We start from the raw sequence: 17,093 nt of genomic DNA, 5'->3' as shown, positions 1-17,093 counted from the left end.
AAAAATGCAATCAATCACAGCCAAGACAACACTTTTCCACTAGAGCCCAGCTATCCTACCATAGCAGGTCCTGAATATTCCAACATAGCTGAAACACACACACACACACACACACACACACACACACACACACACAGACCTTAAAACCAACTATATGAAGATGATAGAGGTCCTTAAAGAGGAAATGAATAAATCCCTTAAAGAAAGCAAAGAAAAAACAAACAATTAAAGGAAAGGAATAAAAGTATTCAAGAACAGAAAATGGAAATAGATGCAATAAAGAAAACACAAATTGAGGGAATTCTGGAAATGAAACATTTAGGAATGTGAATAGGAACTACAGAGGTAAGCTTCACCAATAGAACACAAAAGGTGGAAGAGAGAATCTCAGGCATTGAAGATACAATTGAAGAAATGGATACATCAGTCAAAGAAAATATTAAATCTAAAAAATTCCTGACACAAACATCCAGTAATTCTGGGCCATTGAAAACGCCAAACCCAAGAATAATAGGAATAGAGAAAGGAGAAGAATACTAGCTCAAAGGCCTAGAAAATATTTTCAGGCTGACCCAGTTGTGGGCCAGCAGGGAAGACACCTGCGGGCAGGCTCCCCCACCAAACCCCCCCATCAGACCCTGAAATCTACAAGACCCATGCCCTACCCCAAATCCTCACAAGATATCAGAAAATAGAAAGATCTCCCATGCTCATGGATAGGTAGGATTAACATAGTAAAAATGGCAATCTTACCAAAAGCAATCTACAGATTCAATGCAATCCCCATCAAAATCCTAACACAATTCTTCACAGAACCTGGAAAGAACAATACTCAACTTCATATGGAAAAACAAAAAAAAACCCAGGATAGCTAAAACAACCCTGTACAATAAAGCAACCTCTAGAGGCATCACCATCCCTGACCTCAAGCTCTACTATAGAGCTATAGTAATAAAAACAGCTTGGTAATGGCATAAAAACCAATATACAGACCAATGGAATTGAATTGAAGACCCTGACATTACATTAATCTGCACACCTATGAACACCTGATTTTTGACAAAGAAGCCAAAACTGTACAATGGAAAAAAGAAAGCATCTTTAACAAATGGTGCTGGCATAACTGGATGTCAACATGTAGAAGGCTGCAAATAGATCCATAGCTATTGCCATGCACAAAACTCAAGTCCAAGTGAATCAAAGACTTCAACATAAATCCAGCTACTCTGAACCTGATAGAAGAGAAAGTAGGAAGTAGTCTTGAACGCACTGGCACAGGAGACCACTTCCTGAATATAACACCAGTAACATAGACACTGAGAGCAACAATTAATAAATGGGACTTCCTGAAACTGAGATGCTTCTGTAAGGCAAAGGACACAGTACATAGGACAAAATGGCAGCCTATAGAATGGGAAAAGATCTTAACCAACCACATCTGACAGAGGGCTGATGTCCAAAATATATAAAGAATTCAAGAAACTAGACATCAAAATACCAAAAAATGGGCTACAGAACTAAACAGAGATTTCTCAACAGAAGAATCTCAAATGGTCGAAAAACATTTAAGGAATTGCTCAACATCCTTAGTCATCAGGGAAATGCAAATCAAAATGACTCTGAGATACCATCTGAACACCAGTCAGAATGAATAAAATAAAAAACACTGATAACAGCTTATGTTGGAGAGGATGTGGAGCAAGGGGAACACTCCTCCACTGTTGGTGGGAGTGCAAATTTGTACAGCTTGGAAATCAGTATGGTGGTTTCTCAGAAAATTGGGAATCAATCTTCCTCAAGACACAGCTATATTACTCTTGGGCATATACCAAAGAATGCTCAGTCATACCACAAGGACACATGCTCAACTATGTTCACAGCAGCATTATTTGTAATAGCCATAATAGCCAGAACCTGGAAACAACCTAGATGCTCCTCAACCAAAGAATGGATTAAGAAAATATGGTACATATACACAATGGCATATTACTCAGCAATAAAAAACAAGGACATCATGAAATTTGCAGGCAAATGTATAGAACTAGAAAATATCACTCTGAGTGAGGTAACCCAGACTCAGAAGGACAAACATGGTATGTACTCACTCATAAAGGGATACTAGATGTAAAGCAAAGAATAACCAGACTACAAACCACAGCTCCACAGAAGCTAGCTAACAAGGTGGACCCTAAGAGGGACACATGGATCACCCTGGGAAGGGGAAATAGATGAGATCTCCATGAGTCTGGGGATGAGGGGTGGGCAATGGAGGGTAGGGGATGGGGGATGAGAACAGAAGGGAATGGGATGGTTCAGCTAGAACAGGGGTGGAGTGGGAGAGCAATGAAAGAGATACCATGATAGAGGGAGACATCATGGGGATGGGGAGAAACCAAATGCTAGGGAAGTTACTCTGAATCTACAAGGATGACCCCAGCTTAGACTACTAGCAATAGTGGAAAGGGTGCCTGAACTGGCCTACCCCTATAATCAGATTAGTGAATACCCTAACTGTCATCATAGAGCCTCCAGATGGAAGCAGATACAGATATCCACAGCCAAGCACCAGTTTCATAGACCTAGAAAATATGACATTTAAATGTTTAGATAACTTAGAATTCTGTTGACATGAGACAAGATTGCTCCTGGTAGCACCGATCTGATCCCTAGAGAACGTTGGGCTTCTGAGACATTTCCGTTTGGAAGTTTGTCTTCTTCTTGGCACAAAATGGCTTACTGGGCAAAGAACTGCCCTTGCCTCAACTGCTGACAGTACGAATACTGTCCCTTCTGAATGAGTGGGACACAAGGAAAAGTGACTACTGAACTCTGCCAAGACAAGGTAAGATAGTCTTTCAAAATACCTGCTCCTGAAAATCATCTGTCAGATACTCTAGGCCTGTAGCCAATTTGAATGCACCAACGTGATAATCTCTTTAGATGCAGAAAAGGCCTTTGACAAAACTCAATACCCCTTCATGATAAAAGGGATATCCTGGAGAGATTAGGGATACAAGGGACATGCCTAAACATAATAAAGGCAATTTACAGCAAGCCTATAGCCAACATCAAATCAAATGGAAGGAAGCCCAAAGAAATTCCACTAAAATTAGGAACAAGATAAGGTTGTCCACTCTTTCCATATCTATTCAATATAGTGCTTTAAATTCCAGCTAGAGCAACAAGACAACTAAAGGAGATCAAGGGGATATAAATTGGAAGAAGAAATCAAAGTATTGTTATTTGCAGATGATATAAGTGACCCTAAAAATTCCACCAGGGAATCCCTACAGCTGATAAACGCAGGGAGGTAGCTGGATAGAAGATTAACTTAAAAAATCAGTAGCCTTCCTGTATACAAATGACAGGCTGAGAAAGCAATCAGGGAAACAACATCTTTCACAATAGCCTCAAATAATATAAAGTATCTTGGGGGTAACTCTAACCAAACAAGTGAAAGACTCATGACAAAAACTTCAGAAGTTGGAAAGATCTCCCATGCTCATGGATTGGTAGGAGTAACATAGTAAAAATGGCCATCCTACCAAAAGCAATCTACAGATTCAATGCAATCCCCATCAAAACTCCAACACAATTTTTTACAGACCTTGAAAAGCCAATTCTCAACTTCACATGGAAAGACAAAAAACCCAGTGTAGTTAGAACAATCCTGAACAACAACAAAACTGCTGGAGGTCTCACCACCCTTAATTTCAAGTTGTACTACAGAACTATAATAATGAAAACTGCATGGTATTGGCAGGTATGTTGATCAATGGAACATGATCAATTGAATCAACTAAGTAGACCTCATATGGACTCACAGAGACTGATGTAAGTGCGGGGCCTGCACAGGCCTGCATGGTTCCTCTGAGTATGTGTTTCGACTGTTAGCTTGGTGTTTTTGTGGGACTCCTAACTGTGGGTGTAGGGGTATCTTTGACTTGTTTACCTGCACTTAGGATTCTTTTTCTCTTTTGGGGTTGCCTTGTCCTGCTTGGGGTGAGGGTTTTTGCCTTGTCTTATTTTATTTTTTTTGTCCTATTTGGTTGTTGTTTCCTGGATGCCTGCTCTCTTCTGAAGGGAGATGGAGCAGGAGTGAACCTAGAGAAGAGGGGAGGTTTTGGGGAGTTGGGAGGAGTGGAGGGAGGGGAAACTGTGGTTGGAATATATATGAGAGAAGAATCTTTCAAAAAAAAAAAAAGGTGAAGCTGATTGGATTTTCATCTCCATATTCCTGCATGCCTGCCTCCATACAAATACATACACACATTACCCTTTCCTATGTAAAATCACACACACACACACACACACACACACACACACACACACACACAGAGAGAGAGAGAGAGAGAGAGAGAGAGAGAGAGAGAGAGACAGACAGACAGACAGACAGACGGACAGACAGACAGACAGAGACAGAGAGATTGGTTTCCCTCAGCTGATTATCAAGGTAATCCACACTACTTGGCAAACTGCTGCCAATCAAACTACTGCTTTTTGTAAATTTATTGTTCACTAATTATGGCATTGTGGAAAGATGAAAACGTCTGTTTGTACTTGGTACAGCACACTTGTGGTACCGTCCTTTGTCAGTGCAGTGGCTCTAGGGTGTTCTGCAACCACGGGCTGAGCACAGCCTCTCTTGCTTAGTTAGAAACTAAATCTACTAGACTGGAGCTTTGTGTCTTTCATGCCAAGGGCTCCAGACCCAAACATTTTGCAGTTCAGATGTTTTTGGATTTTAGAATATTTACATATATTTACATGTATTGCATATTTGCATACCTTGGAAATGGAATTCAAATCTAAACACAAAATTCATTTGCATTCCAGATACACATTATATAAGTAGCCATGGGCTAATGTACTATAATAGCTTTCCATAATTTTGTGTACTAAACACATTCACAGTGTGGAAGTTTCCACTTGTGATGTCATGAAAGAACTCTAAAAGTTTCCAATTTTGGAGTATTTTAGGGTTAGGACTTTCAGATGGGATGCTCTACCTGTAATGGTATTTCTTCTCTCTGTCCCTTCAGCCCCACACATTCTACTGCAAATGACTTTTTCATTAAAATCCTCGTATTTAAATAAGTCAAGAAGGGGTGAATTCTGTCTCTCACCTCATACAATTCCTGATGTAATTCCCAGTTTCAGAAATGGTGCCCAGCACATAGTGAGTCCTTAACAAATATTTGTGGAACAAATAAACTCTTCACATACACTATTTCATGTGGTGCTCATGAAAGCCACGCAGACTGTTATTAGTGCCTTTTAAGGTAAGGAGTGGGGACTCAGAGGTCAGACCTCTGGGTGAGAACAGCACTCCACTAACCCACGTGAGTTCTGTCCCTGCTCAGCCCCTGCAGAAAGCTTGCTTGAGTTTGGATCTGATTTGTCCCTAAAGTCACATGCTCATAGTTTGGTCTTCAGTCCTTCATTGTGTTGGGAGGTGATGGACCCTTTAGGAGGTAGGGCCTAGCGGAAAGAAGTTAGGCCATTGGGGTGTGCCATGGAAGGACACGGGGATTCTTGTTCTTTCTTATTCTTACTCTCTTTGTTTCACAAGCACCTTGAGGTGGTGATGTCTTCTCTGTCACATATCCACAAAGGCTTACTGTATACCACCATCCCCAAAACAACAGAGCCAAACAACCACAGTCTGAAACAACTGGAACTTCCAGCCCAAATAAACCTTGCCTCCTTTTAAGTGGATTAAACTTCGGTATCTTGTCACAGTGACAGAGAGCTGACTAACCCAGAACTCAGATTCCTGCTGCCTTCTGTCTAGATATCTGGGGTCTACCCAAGCTGGTGTGGGAGGAGTGGGAACAGATGCTGAGGCAGACAGAAGGAACTGCAGGGCATTAAGGATATCCGGGCCTCCGTCTGGCACTGCATCAGAGGCCCGGTTCAGGTTCAAGTGCTGCCAGGCTCTAGCAGTCTAATGAGGCAAGCAGTTCCATGCCTCCAAGCGAATCTGTTGCTGTGACTTGGTTTCTTCCTCTGTAAAATGGGCTATGGTAGTAATTACCAGCATTTAATTTAAAGATCATCCTGGTCTAGACGCAGCTGAGGGATTAGCACACATCATCTTGTCTGTCCCTCACTGAACTCTAGGAGTAGTTGTTAGAATTAATGCTCCAGAGAAGGTGCCACCTATGATCACACAATGCCCTCACTCAGGCTGAAGAGGGTTACCTACCACCAAGCTCTACTGTCTCCTGCTTTCTTTGGTCCATCTTATGGGGTTGTGAGAATAGATAAGATCACATTTGGCACAGGGATCCATCAGTAAGTGGTAATGACTTTCCCCCTATACTCTGTCTCTAAGTCAGACTCCTGGATTCTTTCCATATTTTTCTTCCAAATGGTTGTTGAACTATCCTCTTACGTTCTGCTCATAGCGGGGAACTTAACACCTCTTTAATAAAAAAATTCTATGCAATGTTCTCCCTCTTATTAAAGAGGGGCAATCAGGGCAGAGAAGCCACACACAGGCTATGGAGTCAGACTGGCTGAGCTCCACCTCTCATTGGCTGGACACCTGGATTCCATTACACAACTCATTGGTTTTTCAGCCTTCTTATCTATAAGACTGTGATTTAATAGCACACACCTTATGGGGTTGTTGAAAGGATAAAATGAGTTAATATATGTTAAGTGCTTGGAACAGTGCCTAGCACATAGGAAATGCTATAAAAGTGTTTGTTAAATAAATAAAAATTCATGAATTTTGTATGTACTGTTCAAGCTGGCTTAAACTAAAAGGGATTGTTCTTGGCTCAAGTCTGAGGAAGACTGTGGACTCAGTCTTGAGTAACATCACCGGGTCACTGTCTCTCTTGGCTGTGCTTTCCTTTGCTTTGGCTTCATTTTTGGCAGGTTATTCACTTAGAGAGACAGAGAGCCACTAGCAGTTCCAGGCATCCACCCTACCAGCTCAGCAGCTCTGGACATCTACCTCAGTAGTTCAACAGCTCCAGGCATCCATCCACCTTACCAGTTCAGCAGCTCTGGATGTCTACCTCAGTAGTTCAGCAGCTTCAGGCATCCACCCTACCAGTTCAGCAGCTCTGGACATCTACCCCAACAGCTCAACAGCTCTGGATGTCTACCCCAACAGCTCAGCAACTTTGGACATCTACCCCAACAGCTCAGCAGCTCTGGACATCTACCCCAACAGCTCAGCAGCTCTGGACATCTACTCCAACAGATCAGCAGTTCTGGACATTTACCCCAGCAGCTCAGCAGCTCTAGACATCTACCCCAGCAGCTTAGCAGCTCTGGACATCTGCCCCAGCAGCTCAACAGCTCTGGACATTTACCACAACAGCTCAGCAGCTCTGGACATCTACCTCAACAGCTCAGCAGCTCTGGACATCTACCCCAGCAGCTCAACAGCTCTGGACATTTACCCCAACAGCTCAGCAGCTCTGGACATCTACCCCAGCAGCTCAGCAGCTCTGGACATCTACCCCAGCAGCTCAGCAGTTCTGGACATCTACCCCAGCAGCTCAGCAGCCCCTGTAGAACTCATGTGCCTGCTAACCAAGAGCTCTAGAAAAAGTCTTGTGAGAAAGTCCTGTTGTCTCACCTTGAGTCCCAAGGTGACAGTCCAATAGACTGGGGCTGGTCATGTGTTGTCAGCTGCACACACTGCCCAGACAATGAAGTAGAGAAGGGTCATTGTGGTGGAAAATCACCTAGGTGCTGTTGCTCAGAACAGAAGAGATGGATGATGGAGAAGGCTAGCAGTGGTTTGCTCTGCCACCATCCTGATCTCTTGGATTATGAGAACCTCATGTTCTCCATAGAAATAGAAGCAACAGAATACAGAGCAAGAGGCATGTTACCAAGACTAGTGCACATGACTATGGAGAAGTCCCATAATGTGCCATCTGTGAGCTGGAGAACCAGTGATGGGATTCAATGTGAATATGGAGCACTGAGAAGCTGGGGAGCCAATGGTGTCATCCTCAGACTGAGGCCCAAGAACTGAGAGACCATTGGTGTAACTGCTAGAGTGTGAAACCATGACAACCAGGAGCTTTGATGACAGAGGACAGGAGAACATGAGTGCCTTAGGTCCAGAAGACAGCCTCAGCTTTGCCTTTTGTGCTCTTAGGTTGGGCTCTGTGTGGATGGGATGGTGCCTGCCCAAATTAGTGAGATCCCATCTTCTTTACTCAGTCTACCAGCAGGATTCCTGCTGACACACCCAGAGATGATGCTTAGCACTGTCTGGGTACAGGCCCTGCTGACATGTATAACGAACCATGGCCCCAGTGCAAAGTGCCTATTGGCATTTCAGCTATGGCACCTAAGTGTCTTTGAAAGCAGATACCACAAGTCAAGAGAACTGCTCAATACTCTAACTTGGGAGAGCACAGCTAGGGCTTGCCACAGTCCCACATGCCCAAGGAAGACTCCATTGCTTTCCACTTGCAGGTCACAGTGTAAATCAAGTTGTAGCTTCCTGTGAGTGAGTACTTTCTAGAAGGTCTGAGGTCCTGTATCAAGCTTGTTAGACTGAACTGCTCGCAGGAGGCTGTGAGCACCTTTCTGGACCCACAGGCTCTTGTGTTTGAATGCTTGGTTCCTAGATGATAGCACTGGTTTGAAAGGTTGTAGAAACTTTAAGTCTTGTAGTCCCATCCAACTGGTGGGCCACATGTGGCTAAGGATAGCTATGGATGTGGGCCAACATAAAATCATAAACTTACTTAAAGCATTGGTCTGGTTGGGTGTTTTTGTTTGTTTTTTGTTTTTGTGAACTTGACACAAGCTAGAGCTTTCTGAGAAGAGGTAACCACAATTGAGAAAATGCCTACATAAGACTGACCTATAGACAAGCCAGATAGACATTTTCTTAGTAAGTGATTGATGTGGGAAGACTCAGCCCATTGTGGGTTGTACCACACCTGCGTAGGGAGACCTGGTTGGTACAAGGAAACAGACTGAGCAAGCCATGGGAGCAAGTCAGTAAGCTAACACAACTGTGGTAACTTCACACAATAGAACTCTATCCTCTCATGGTTGTAGGGACCAGATGTCCAAAATCTAAGTGTCAACAGCCATGGTTCCTTCTGGGAAGAATATATCTCTTGTCCATCTCCTAGCTCCCCATCAGTGCAGTAGATTCCTGGCACTGCTTGACTTACAGATGTATCACTTCAGTTTTGGCCTCCATCATCACACAGAACTTTCCTTGTATCTCTATGTCACCATTTTTGATGTAAGGTCTTTCTTAGGTTGGCCTAGAACTTGTTATGTAGCCCAGGTACACCTTGTCTCAGCCTCCAGTTGCTGGGATTATATATGCCTGTGATACCATGTCTAGTCCAACATTTTCTCCAATGATCCAAAGACACCAGCCATATTGGATCATGCATCTACCCTTTTAAAGTATGACCTAATTTAAGTAATTATATCTGCAAGGATTCTGCTTCCAAATAAATAATGTATAAATAAATAAATTCTCTGGTATGAGTGGTTAGGACTTTAACACAACAGTTTTTGATGAAACTCAATCCAATAAAAATGCATTAGAAGCCTGCCATTCATAAATGCTGAGAGAGAAGATGATTAATAAACATCCGGGGCATTTCCATAAATTCACTTTTACAAATAATTGTATAAATTCTGAAAGAAGACAGCAGGTCTAGAAGACTTGAGGCTGTCTATTTTCACAAAGTGATTCCTGCATCTAGGTAGCCCACTTGGTAGAGTTCTTGGCCTTTCAGGTGACCCAATCCCAGGGAAAAGCCAACAGGGGAAAAATATGGGTAGCTTCTTGTAGGGGTTAGCTTTAATTGTCAATTTGACACAGCCTAGCATCCCCTGGAAAGAAACTTTCAAGAAGGGATTATCTAGAATGGGTTGGCCTGTGGGCATATCTGTAAAGGAATGTCTTAATTGATTAATTAATTAACTTAATTAAGTTAATTGATGCAAGAAGACCTAGCCTACTGTGGGCAGCATCATTCCTTAGGTAGGGGGTCCTTAACTATGTAAGAGTTGAGAATTCTAGGTGAGCACAAGCAGGCCAGTAAGTGAGTGTGCATGCAATCACCTCTCTCTGTTTTAACTGCGGGTGTGATGTGAATAACCACCTCAAGTCCCTGCTGCCTCGGGTTCCCTGCTATGATGGCCTGTAATTGGACTTGTACGCTGAAATCAACCCTCTGTTCCCTAAGTAGCTTTTCGTTAAGGTATGACATGTTTATGCTACAGAAGCAAAACTAGAACACTGCTTCCTGGAAATATCTAGAGAGCTTTCAAAACACTACTGTCTACATTGTACCTCCAGGGATTCCAGTGTAATTAGTCTGAAGTTTTAGTTGGGTGACAAGTAAAACTTGAATCGATTCCCAGGTGGCTCTAATCTGCTGCCAAACCTGAGAACTAATGGCATAGATGAAGGCATCTTAATTATTGCAAAGGGGGAGATTCCTTTCCCAAGTAAGACAGTGAACATGAGCACTGGTAACATTGAACATTAGGACATACTTACTCCTAAGTAATAATATTTCAGGTTTTACAAACTCACTGCACACTGTGGCTTCCATGAGAGCATATGGTGCACGTAGCATACCTTCCAGCAACCTCAAAATCATCCTTTGATGGCAGATTTGTTTATTTTCCCTCTAGTTACATTTATTTTTGAACTATATTTGTGGTACCTTTTTTTGGTGCTTATAAAATGGGAGTTTTATTTTTCCTCAATAAACAAATGCTTCATAATTACATTTTAATTTCCTTTTCTTTGGTAATATCACCTGAAAGTCGATTTTCCCAATTCCCATGATATTAACTGTATTAGCTTTGTTTGTGTTTAGAGACATGGCCTCATTATCTGTACAACTCAGGGTGGCTTGGCTTATAAACATTTTTTAAAATTTTGGTGGTGGTAGTGGGGTTTGAACCCAAGGCCTGTAGAAGGTGCTGGGCAAGCGCTCTTCCATGGTATTACCTTCCAGCCCCTCAGGAAGGCTTGGAACTCACTGTGTAGCCTAAGGGGAACTGGAAGTCTTGGTCCTTTTGCCTCACCCTACCACATCCTGGGATTACATGCCTGTATTACCACACCTGGCTCTCAGCTTGCTTTTTATCTACCTGGTAGTTTTGGCATCCCCTAACCCCCTCAATTTTCAAATGATCTGTATTGTTATATTTAGATGAATCTTTCAAATAGAATATAGTTACAATTTTTAAATTACCAGAAAAGCTTGTTTTGTTTAATTAGAACATTTAGTCATTCATGTTTAATGAAATTGGCAAAATGTATTGGTGGCACAAATACTTAACGAATGCTAGGGTCCTTCGTAGAGGTTGCAGTTTTTACACATAACCATGAGAGGGTAATTGCTAAGAATTCACAATTTCTGAAAGAAGGTGAGGGATCAGGCATCTGTGTTCTGGTGCTCTACTACTGTCTCTGATAACATGTCTCCACGACAAGGACCAGGAACCCTCTGGGCAAAGGAGAAACAAGGATATGATTTCAGGGACAGGAGTATGGCAAACTAGGAGACAGGCCAGCTGTTCCATGGCCGTGCCCACTGAGGGAGTGAATGCAATGGGACAGTCAGGAGACTAGAGGGGTGGCTCTTTACCTACCCACACAGAGATACTTAGACTAACCATTAACTACCCTACAAGTAGTTTATTAGCATCATCACCTGAAAACAACAGCTATCCCCACACTCTCTTCTTTCCTTTCCACTTCTTGTACACTACCTTACTCTAGGATCATTTTTCTTTGGCTTAAATACGTGAGAGTTTCCCTTAGCGAGGATCTGTTCTTTGTGAGTTTTTTTGTTCATCATCGATGTAAGCTGTTTCCCTAGGGGTGGAAGAAAAGGTTGGCACTAATTCTCTTCACTGCTCTGAAGGCATCCTCACCATGGCTCTTTGAAAGCTATCACTCTGTTATTACAATAAAAGAAATTTACTTCCCTAATTCTGCCCAGTCTCAAGATGTTTTTCTTTATCTTTCTAAAGTTGCACGGACATGTCTGGGTGTAGAATTCTTTTTCCTAATCCTGCTTAAACTGTGTTGAGCTTCTGGCTTGGCATATTGTGCTGGAGGAATCATTCCTTGCACTCCCATCTCTGCTCCGTTCTTTCATTTTACTTCTCTTCTGACCCTATGAGTAAATGAACATTCTAGAATGTGCTGAAATCTAGCCTACTTTTATGCAGTTCTAATATCCTTCATTCTCTCTGCCTCCTTCAGGACAATTTATTTAATTCCATGAATGCTTTTCCAAATATATCTAATGTGCTGCTAAGCACAACTCATCCAATCATTTTGGTTATTACAGTTTTCCATTTCTAGACTTTTTTTTTTTTTTTTTATCCCAGGGAGTGATGTCAGAAAGCAGAAAGGTATATAAGGCGGGAGGACCAGAAACTAAAGGCATTTGGCTGGTTTTAGCTGGTTAAGCTTCAGGCTTTCGAGCAGCAGTTCAGCTGAGAGCCATTTGGGATGAGGACACAAAAGCATCCAGTCTGAGGAAACAAGACCAGCTGAGAAGTTGGCCAGGTGAGGTTAGCTGTGGCTTGTTCTGGTTCTCTGATCTTCCAGTGTTCAACCCAATACCTGGCTCAGGTTTGATTTTATTAATAAGAACTTTTAAGATTCATGCTACAATTGATTGCAAATATCTTTTTTATTAGGGTAGGACTTTGTGTCCACTTCTCTGTTTTAAGGCTGGCTACTCAAGATGGAATCCATACCCTGACATTTAATGAGGCCAAGAACCTGAAGTTATGGTCATGGAACCTAGGGGAAAATCTACTACAATTATTCTGCTAAATGAACAGCAATAAAATGACTCCTGATGACATATTGCTATACTCATAGATCAGCGCATCTCTGTACCCTCATCCGAGAAGCTTCTTCTTGCAGTAGATGGTAATTAACACAGAAAATCACATGGGGACAACATGCAGAGAACGAGGGACTTTGGCACACTAAGCCCTAAGTGGGGTGTACGCCATCCCTTCCCTCAAGGAATGGAGATCTATGTGGAAGAGGAGGCTGAAAGAGTCTAAGAGCCAGGGATGGTGACAACCCCAAGGAAACAGCACTTTCCATATACAACAGGACTGATGCAGACAGTAGCTCAGAGGCACTGTGACAGCATGCACAGGAGCTGCACCAGTTCAAACTAGAATGCTTACTTTTGACAGTTCCCTGTTCTCTGCAACTATTTTCCAACTCAATTTTCCTTTCCTCTCGATTTGCACACCATTTTCTCTTTCACTGATCTGCGTCTGGCAACTGCAATGTCTAGTCTCTCCGACGTTCAGCTTCTGTGGTCTACTATTCCCGTTTCTGCTAATTCCTGACACCAGTGCTAGTTAATTTCGACCATGTGCTAGCTACTGTAGAAAGAATTCTCTGAAGAACAGCCTGAGAGTGTGTTCTTTTATAAAGGTTCTCCTATACTTCTGGCATGCTTGCAATGAGCAGGCATCAAGTTCAATGTCCAAGGCTTCCTAGGCCTCACTTCAATCTGTGAGGGCTCAGCTACCTTGGTTTCCTGTTCACCTTGAAGGTGGAGTCTGGTGGGATCTCACTCAGTTCATTACTCTCCGATACAAGTGGTGCTGAGGGTTGACTTCTTTTTCCCTTCCCCTCCCTGGCCTATCAACGCCAATCTGGGGCACCTGGCACACAGTCAGTCCAAAGCCACGGCGGCTTCACACAGTCAGTCCAAAGCCACGGCGGCTTCACACAGTCAGTCTAAAGACACGGCGGCTTTTGTCCTCATGTTGCTTTTCCCATCACTGTGACAAATGACCCGATGAAGCAACTTAAGAGAGGAAAAGCCGATTTTGGAACAGTTTCAGAGGGATTTCAGCCCATCATTGTGGGGACGGGATGGCCTAGTGGCTTGTGGGAGCACCTGGAACTGATCCTCACACTGTAGCTGGGCAGGAATTGGAGAGAGCTGGGTAGAGCTGGGTAGACCTGAAGGCCTACCTTGGTGACCTACTTCCTCCAGCTTGGCCCCACATCCCAAAGATTCTGCTAACTCCTAAAAAAGCATTCAACCAAATGAGCCTGAGGGGGACATTTTACATTCAAATAATAACAATTCTTTTTTATCTTTCTGGGCTTCCGTTGTCCCATTATTCTCTCCCTGGTAATCCCCACTGCCATGCCAACTCTCTGAAGGCTTCTAAGCATCACAATGATTGGAAACTAGATTCTAGTGGTGGCCTACTGAAAACAGGAAGCCACACAATGTCTTCCCTGCACTAAGGAAACACGCAGTAAATGATGATTGCATTAGCCAATCATTCCACTTCCCCCAACCATGCTCCATTGCTTGCCTGTATTTATCTTCATGGCTGCTTTTAACTTGCAGAATTCTCATTTCTGCAGCCCAACAATACCCCCATCCTACCGTTAAACATATGCTCCCTTTCCCCCAGATCTTTGTTTCTTCTTCTCATCTAGATCTGAGCACCATCCCTTACTCACTTAGATCCTCACACATTGGCCTGTGCATCTCTTTCCCACAGCCTAGCCACATAGGGCTGAATTTATGGGCTTCTTATCTCTCCTGTGGACATGTACTTGTCATTTCTGACTTCCAAGGAATTTCCTCACTTCCTCTCTAGCTCAGCACACATCCTACACAGATTTCTGGAAAATCTGATAACCAGGGGCTCCACTCTGAATGCTCAGTCTGCTCTGCCACTGGAATGGATTTCATTCCTTCTGCTAAACCTTTACGCTGTGGACAGGCTGCTCTCCCCTGTACCAGTTTGTGGAGACTTTGGCAGCCTCTGGCTACAGTGCTGCTCTCTCCACATTGTGTTTAAGAAACAGAGAGCTACAGGAACTAAACCCAGGCAGAAGAGAGTCACAGCTCTACAACCAGAACCCACACCTTTCGCCCCAAGCCCAAGCCTTCCTCCTGGACATCACAGGTGTCTCCCATGTATTCGTGCCATTGATCATTTCTGTTACAGGGGCACCTGGGACTCTGTGGCAATCATCTGGCATGGGGATGTACACGTGGCACCTGAAAGTAGCCACATGCAGCAGGCAGGCAGGGGTGGAGGTGTCTTCGTGAGTTTTTTTTATAAACACTTCTGTATCTCAGGTCTGCTTACCTCACAATTTTGGTGCCGTTTCTCACAACGTGCATGTCTACCATGCAGCCTCCGGTAACATAAGCAGCCAGGTTCAGCTCGGAAAACTCAGCCTGGAGGAGAAAGCAAACAAAAGAAGCAGGCATCAAACACCAGCAGGGCAGGACTTTTGTGATTGCTGCATACTTCTATTACTATCCCGTGCACACTCAGGCCTCATCTGTGGGAGCCCACAAAAGTTCCCTAGTGAGATTTGAGCTTGCTTTACACAGCAGGGCTGCATCAGAGGATGGCTGGACCACGTGCAGGGTCACCAGGTATCTGGGATGGTCTACACTTGCTGTGCTGGGGGAGGTTTTTGCCTCACCCCTTGGCATTCCTTTAAAAAGCCCTTTAGTAGAGACAGAAGGGGCTGGTGGGTTTGGACCCAGGCCCTCCCGAAGCTATCCTGTGTTTTTTATCTGTCTCCCTGTCTATCCTTCTATCTACAAATTCCTCATTTCTCCCTGCTCAAGAGTACCCTGGGGGAGTATGAAGGAGCTGGTCTCCCTCACTCATCTCAAACTTAGCAATGGAATTTTTATCTCCCTCTTCAAAAGGAAGCTGAGAGGCAGGTGATATGCTCAGGATCACAGAATGAACTCATCAAATTAGAACCCACAAGTTTCTGATTCAAGGCCAACTCGTTTCTGTCTCCTTGGAAGCAGAAGAGGTCACTCTTACTCTGACTAGAAGATGACAATGTTAACAGGTTGATTTCAGCCTTGGGATGTGCAGTTTGTCAGTCTCATACCTCTGATTACTTGGCTCTTCAAATTACCTGCCCAATATCCCTTTCTTAGTAATGACCTCTTCCCTCACTCCATACGTGTAGCTACAGTGGAAACACTATGTTTGTGTCATTTTGGTCACTGCTGATGGGCAGGCATCTGATGAAAGGTGAGGGAAGACATACTCCTATCTGAGAAGTTAAAACTACTAAGCAAAATGTAGTGTTTTGAAAGAAAATGGCTCCCAAAGGGTATGGCACTTTTAGGAGGTGTGGCCTTGTTGGAGTAGATGTAGTCTTGCTGAAGGAAGTGTGTCACTGTGGAGGAGGGCTTTGAGGTCTCATGTATGTTCAAGCCATGCCCAGTGAGAAGACCATTTCCTGTTGCCTGCATGTCAAGATGTAGGAATCTCAGGTTTTGTCTCCAGCACCATGTCTGCCTGCATGCCACCATGTCTCACCATGACAATGGATTAAACCTCTGAAAATGTAAGCCACCTGGAATTAAATATTTTGCCTTATAAGAGTTGCTGTGGCCATAGTGCCTCTTCAGAGCAGTAAACACCCTAACTAAGACACAAGACATGAAGTTTGTTTCTAGGGGGTTGTATCTCTTTGTTCTTTGTTTTGTTTCTTGACATAGGGTTGTATATAACGACCCAGGCTGACCTCAAACTCGCTACAAAGTAGACAACGACTCTGAGTCTCTGAGTCTCCTATCTCCACCTCTGAAGTGCTGAAATTACAGATATGCACCACAATGACTTTAGTTCTGTGGGTAGAACAGAGAGGGCTTTGTGCGTGCTAGGCAAGCACGCTGCCAACTGAGCTACATCCCCAGTCCAAAGGTGGTTTATATCTTTAATGCGCAAGCCTGGGTACTACTTGGGATTATATTTATTGCTAGCTGCATTAGGGAAGCATGGAAAACCAGAATGTTGGAAGCTGAAGAACAAGAGAAAGTGGGGTAGGGAAGGATGAGAGGAGGAATAAGGAAAGTTATATCACAGTCACTAAGAGAGGGAGAGAAGGACAAACGCAGGAGAACCCTCTTGATGTTCCCATCCAAATTTTGATGTGTACTTTTGTGCTTACTCATCTGTTTAAGGCATTAGTGAAATTCTATTGCTTTCAATTGCTTGTGGAATAATATGTCTCTCTGGTCACACTGTATGCTCCTTGGAGATGATAGAAACTTGTTATA

General features: G+C 43.4%; 1 protein-coding gene across 2 annotated transcripts in view; it reads right to left on the bottom strand.

Moving 5' to 3' along the window:
- Syn3 (synapsin III) overlaps nucleotides 1–17,093 on the bottom strand; it is a 410,018-nt gene that overhangs the window by 325,565 nt on the left and 67,360 nt on the right. Inside the window, exons 3-4 of one of the 2 annotated variants that reach the window (XM_059245152.1) lie at nucleotides 15,142–15,233; nucleotides 14,009–14,011 (exon numbers count right to left, since the gene is read on the bottom strand). In XM_059245152.1, coding sequence (XP_059101135.1) covers nucleotides 14,009–14,011; nucleotides 15,142–15,233 — 95 coding nt within the window. The remainder of the gene's footprint in view (nucleotides 1–14,008; nucleotides 14,012–15,141; nucleotides 15,234–17,093) is intronic. The other variant, XM_059245151.1, reaches the window with a different exon arrangement.

The sequence above is a fragment of the Peromyscus eremicus genome, chromosome 18, assembly GCF_949786415.1.
Source record: "Peromyscus eremicus chromosome 18, PerEre_H2_v1, whole genome shotgun sequence".
Classification (NCBI taxonomy): Eukaryota; Metazoa; Chordata; class Mammalia; order Rodentia; family Cricetidae; genus Peromyscus; species Peromyscus eremicus.
Note: the sequence above shows the minus strand (reverse complement) of the source record. Positions and strands in the feature narration are given on the sequence as shown.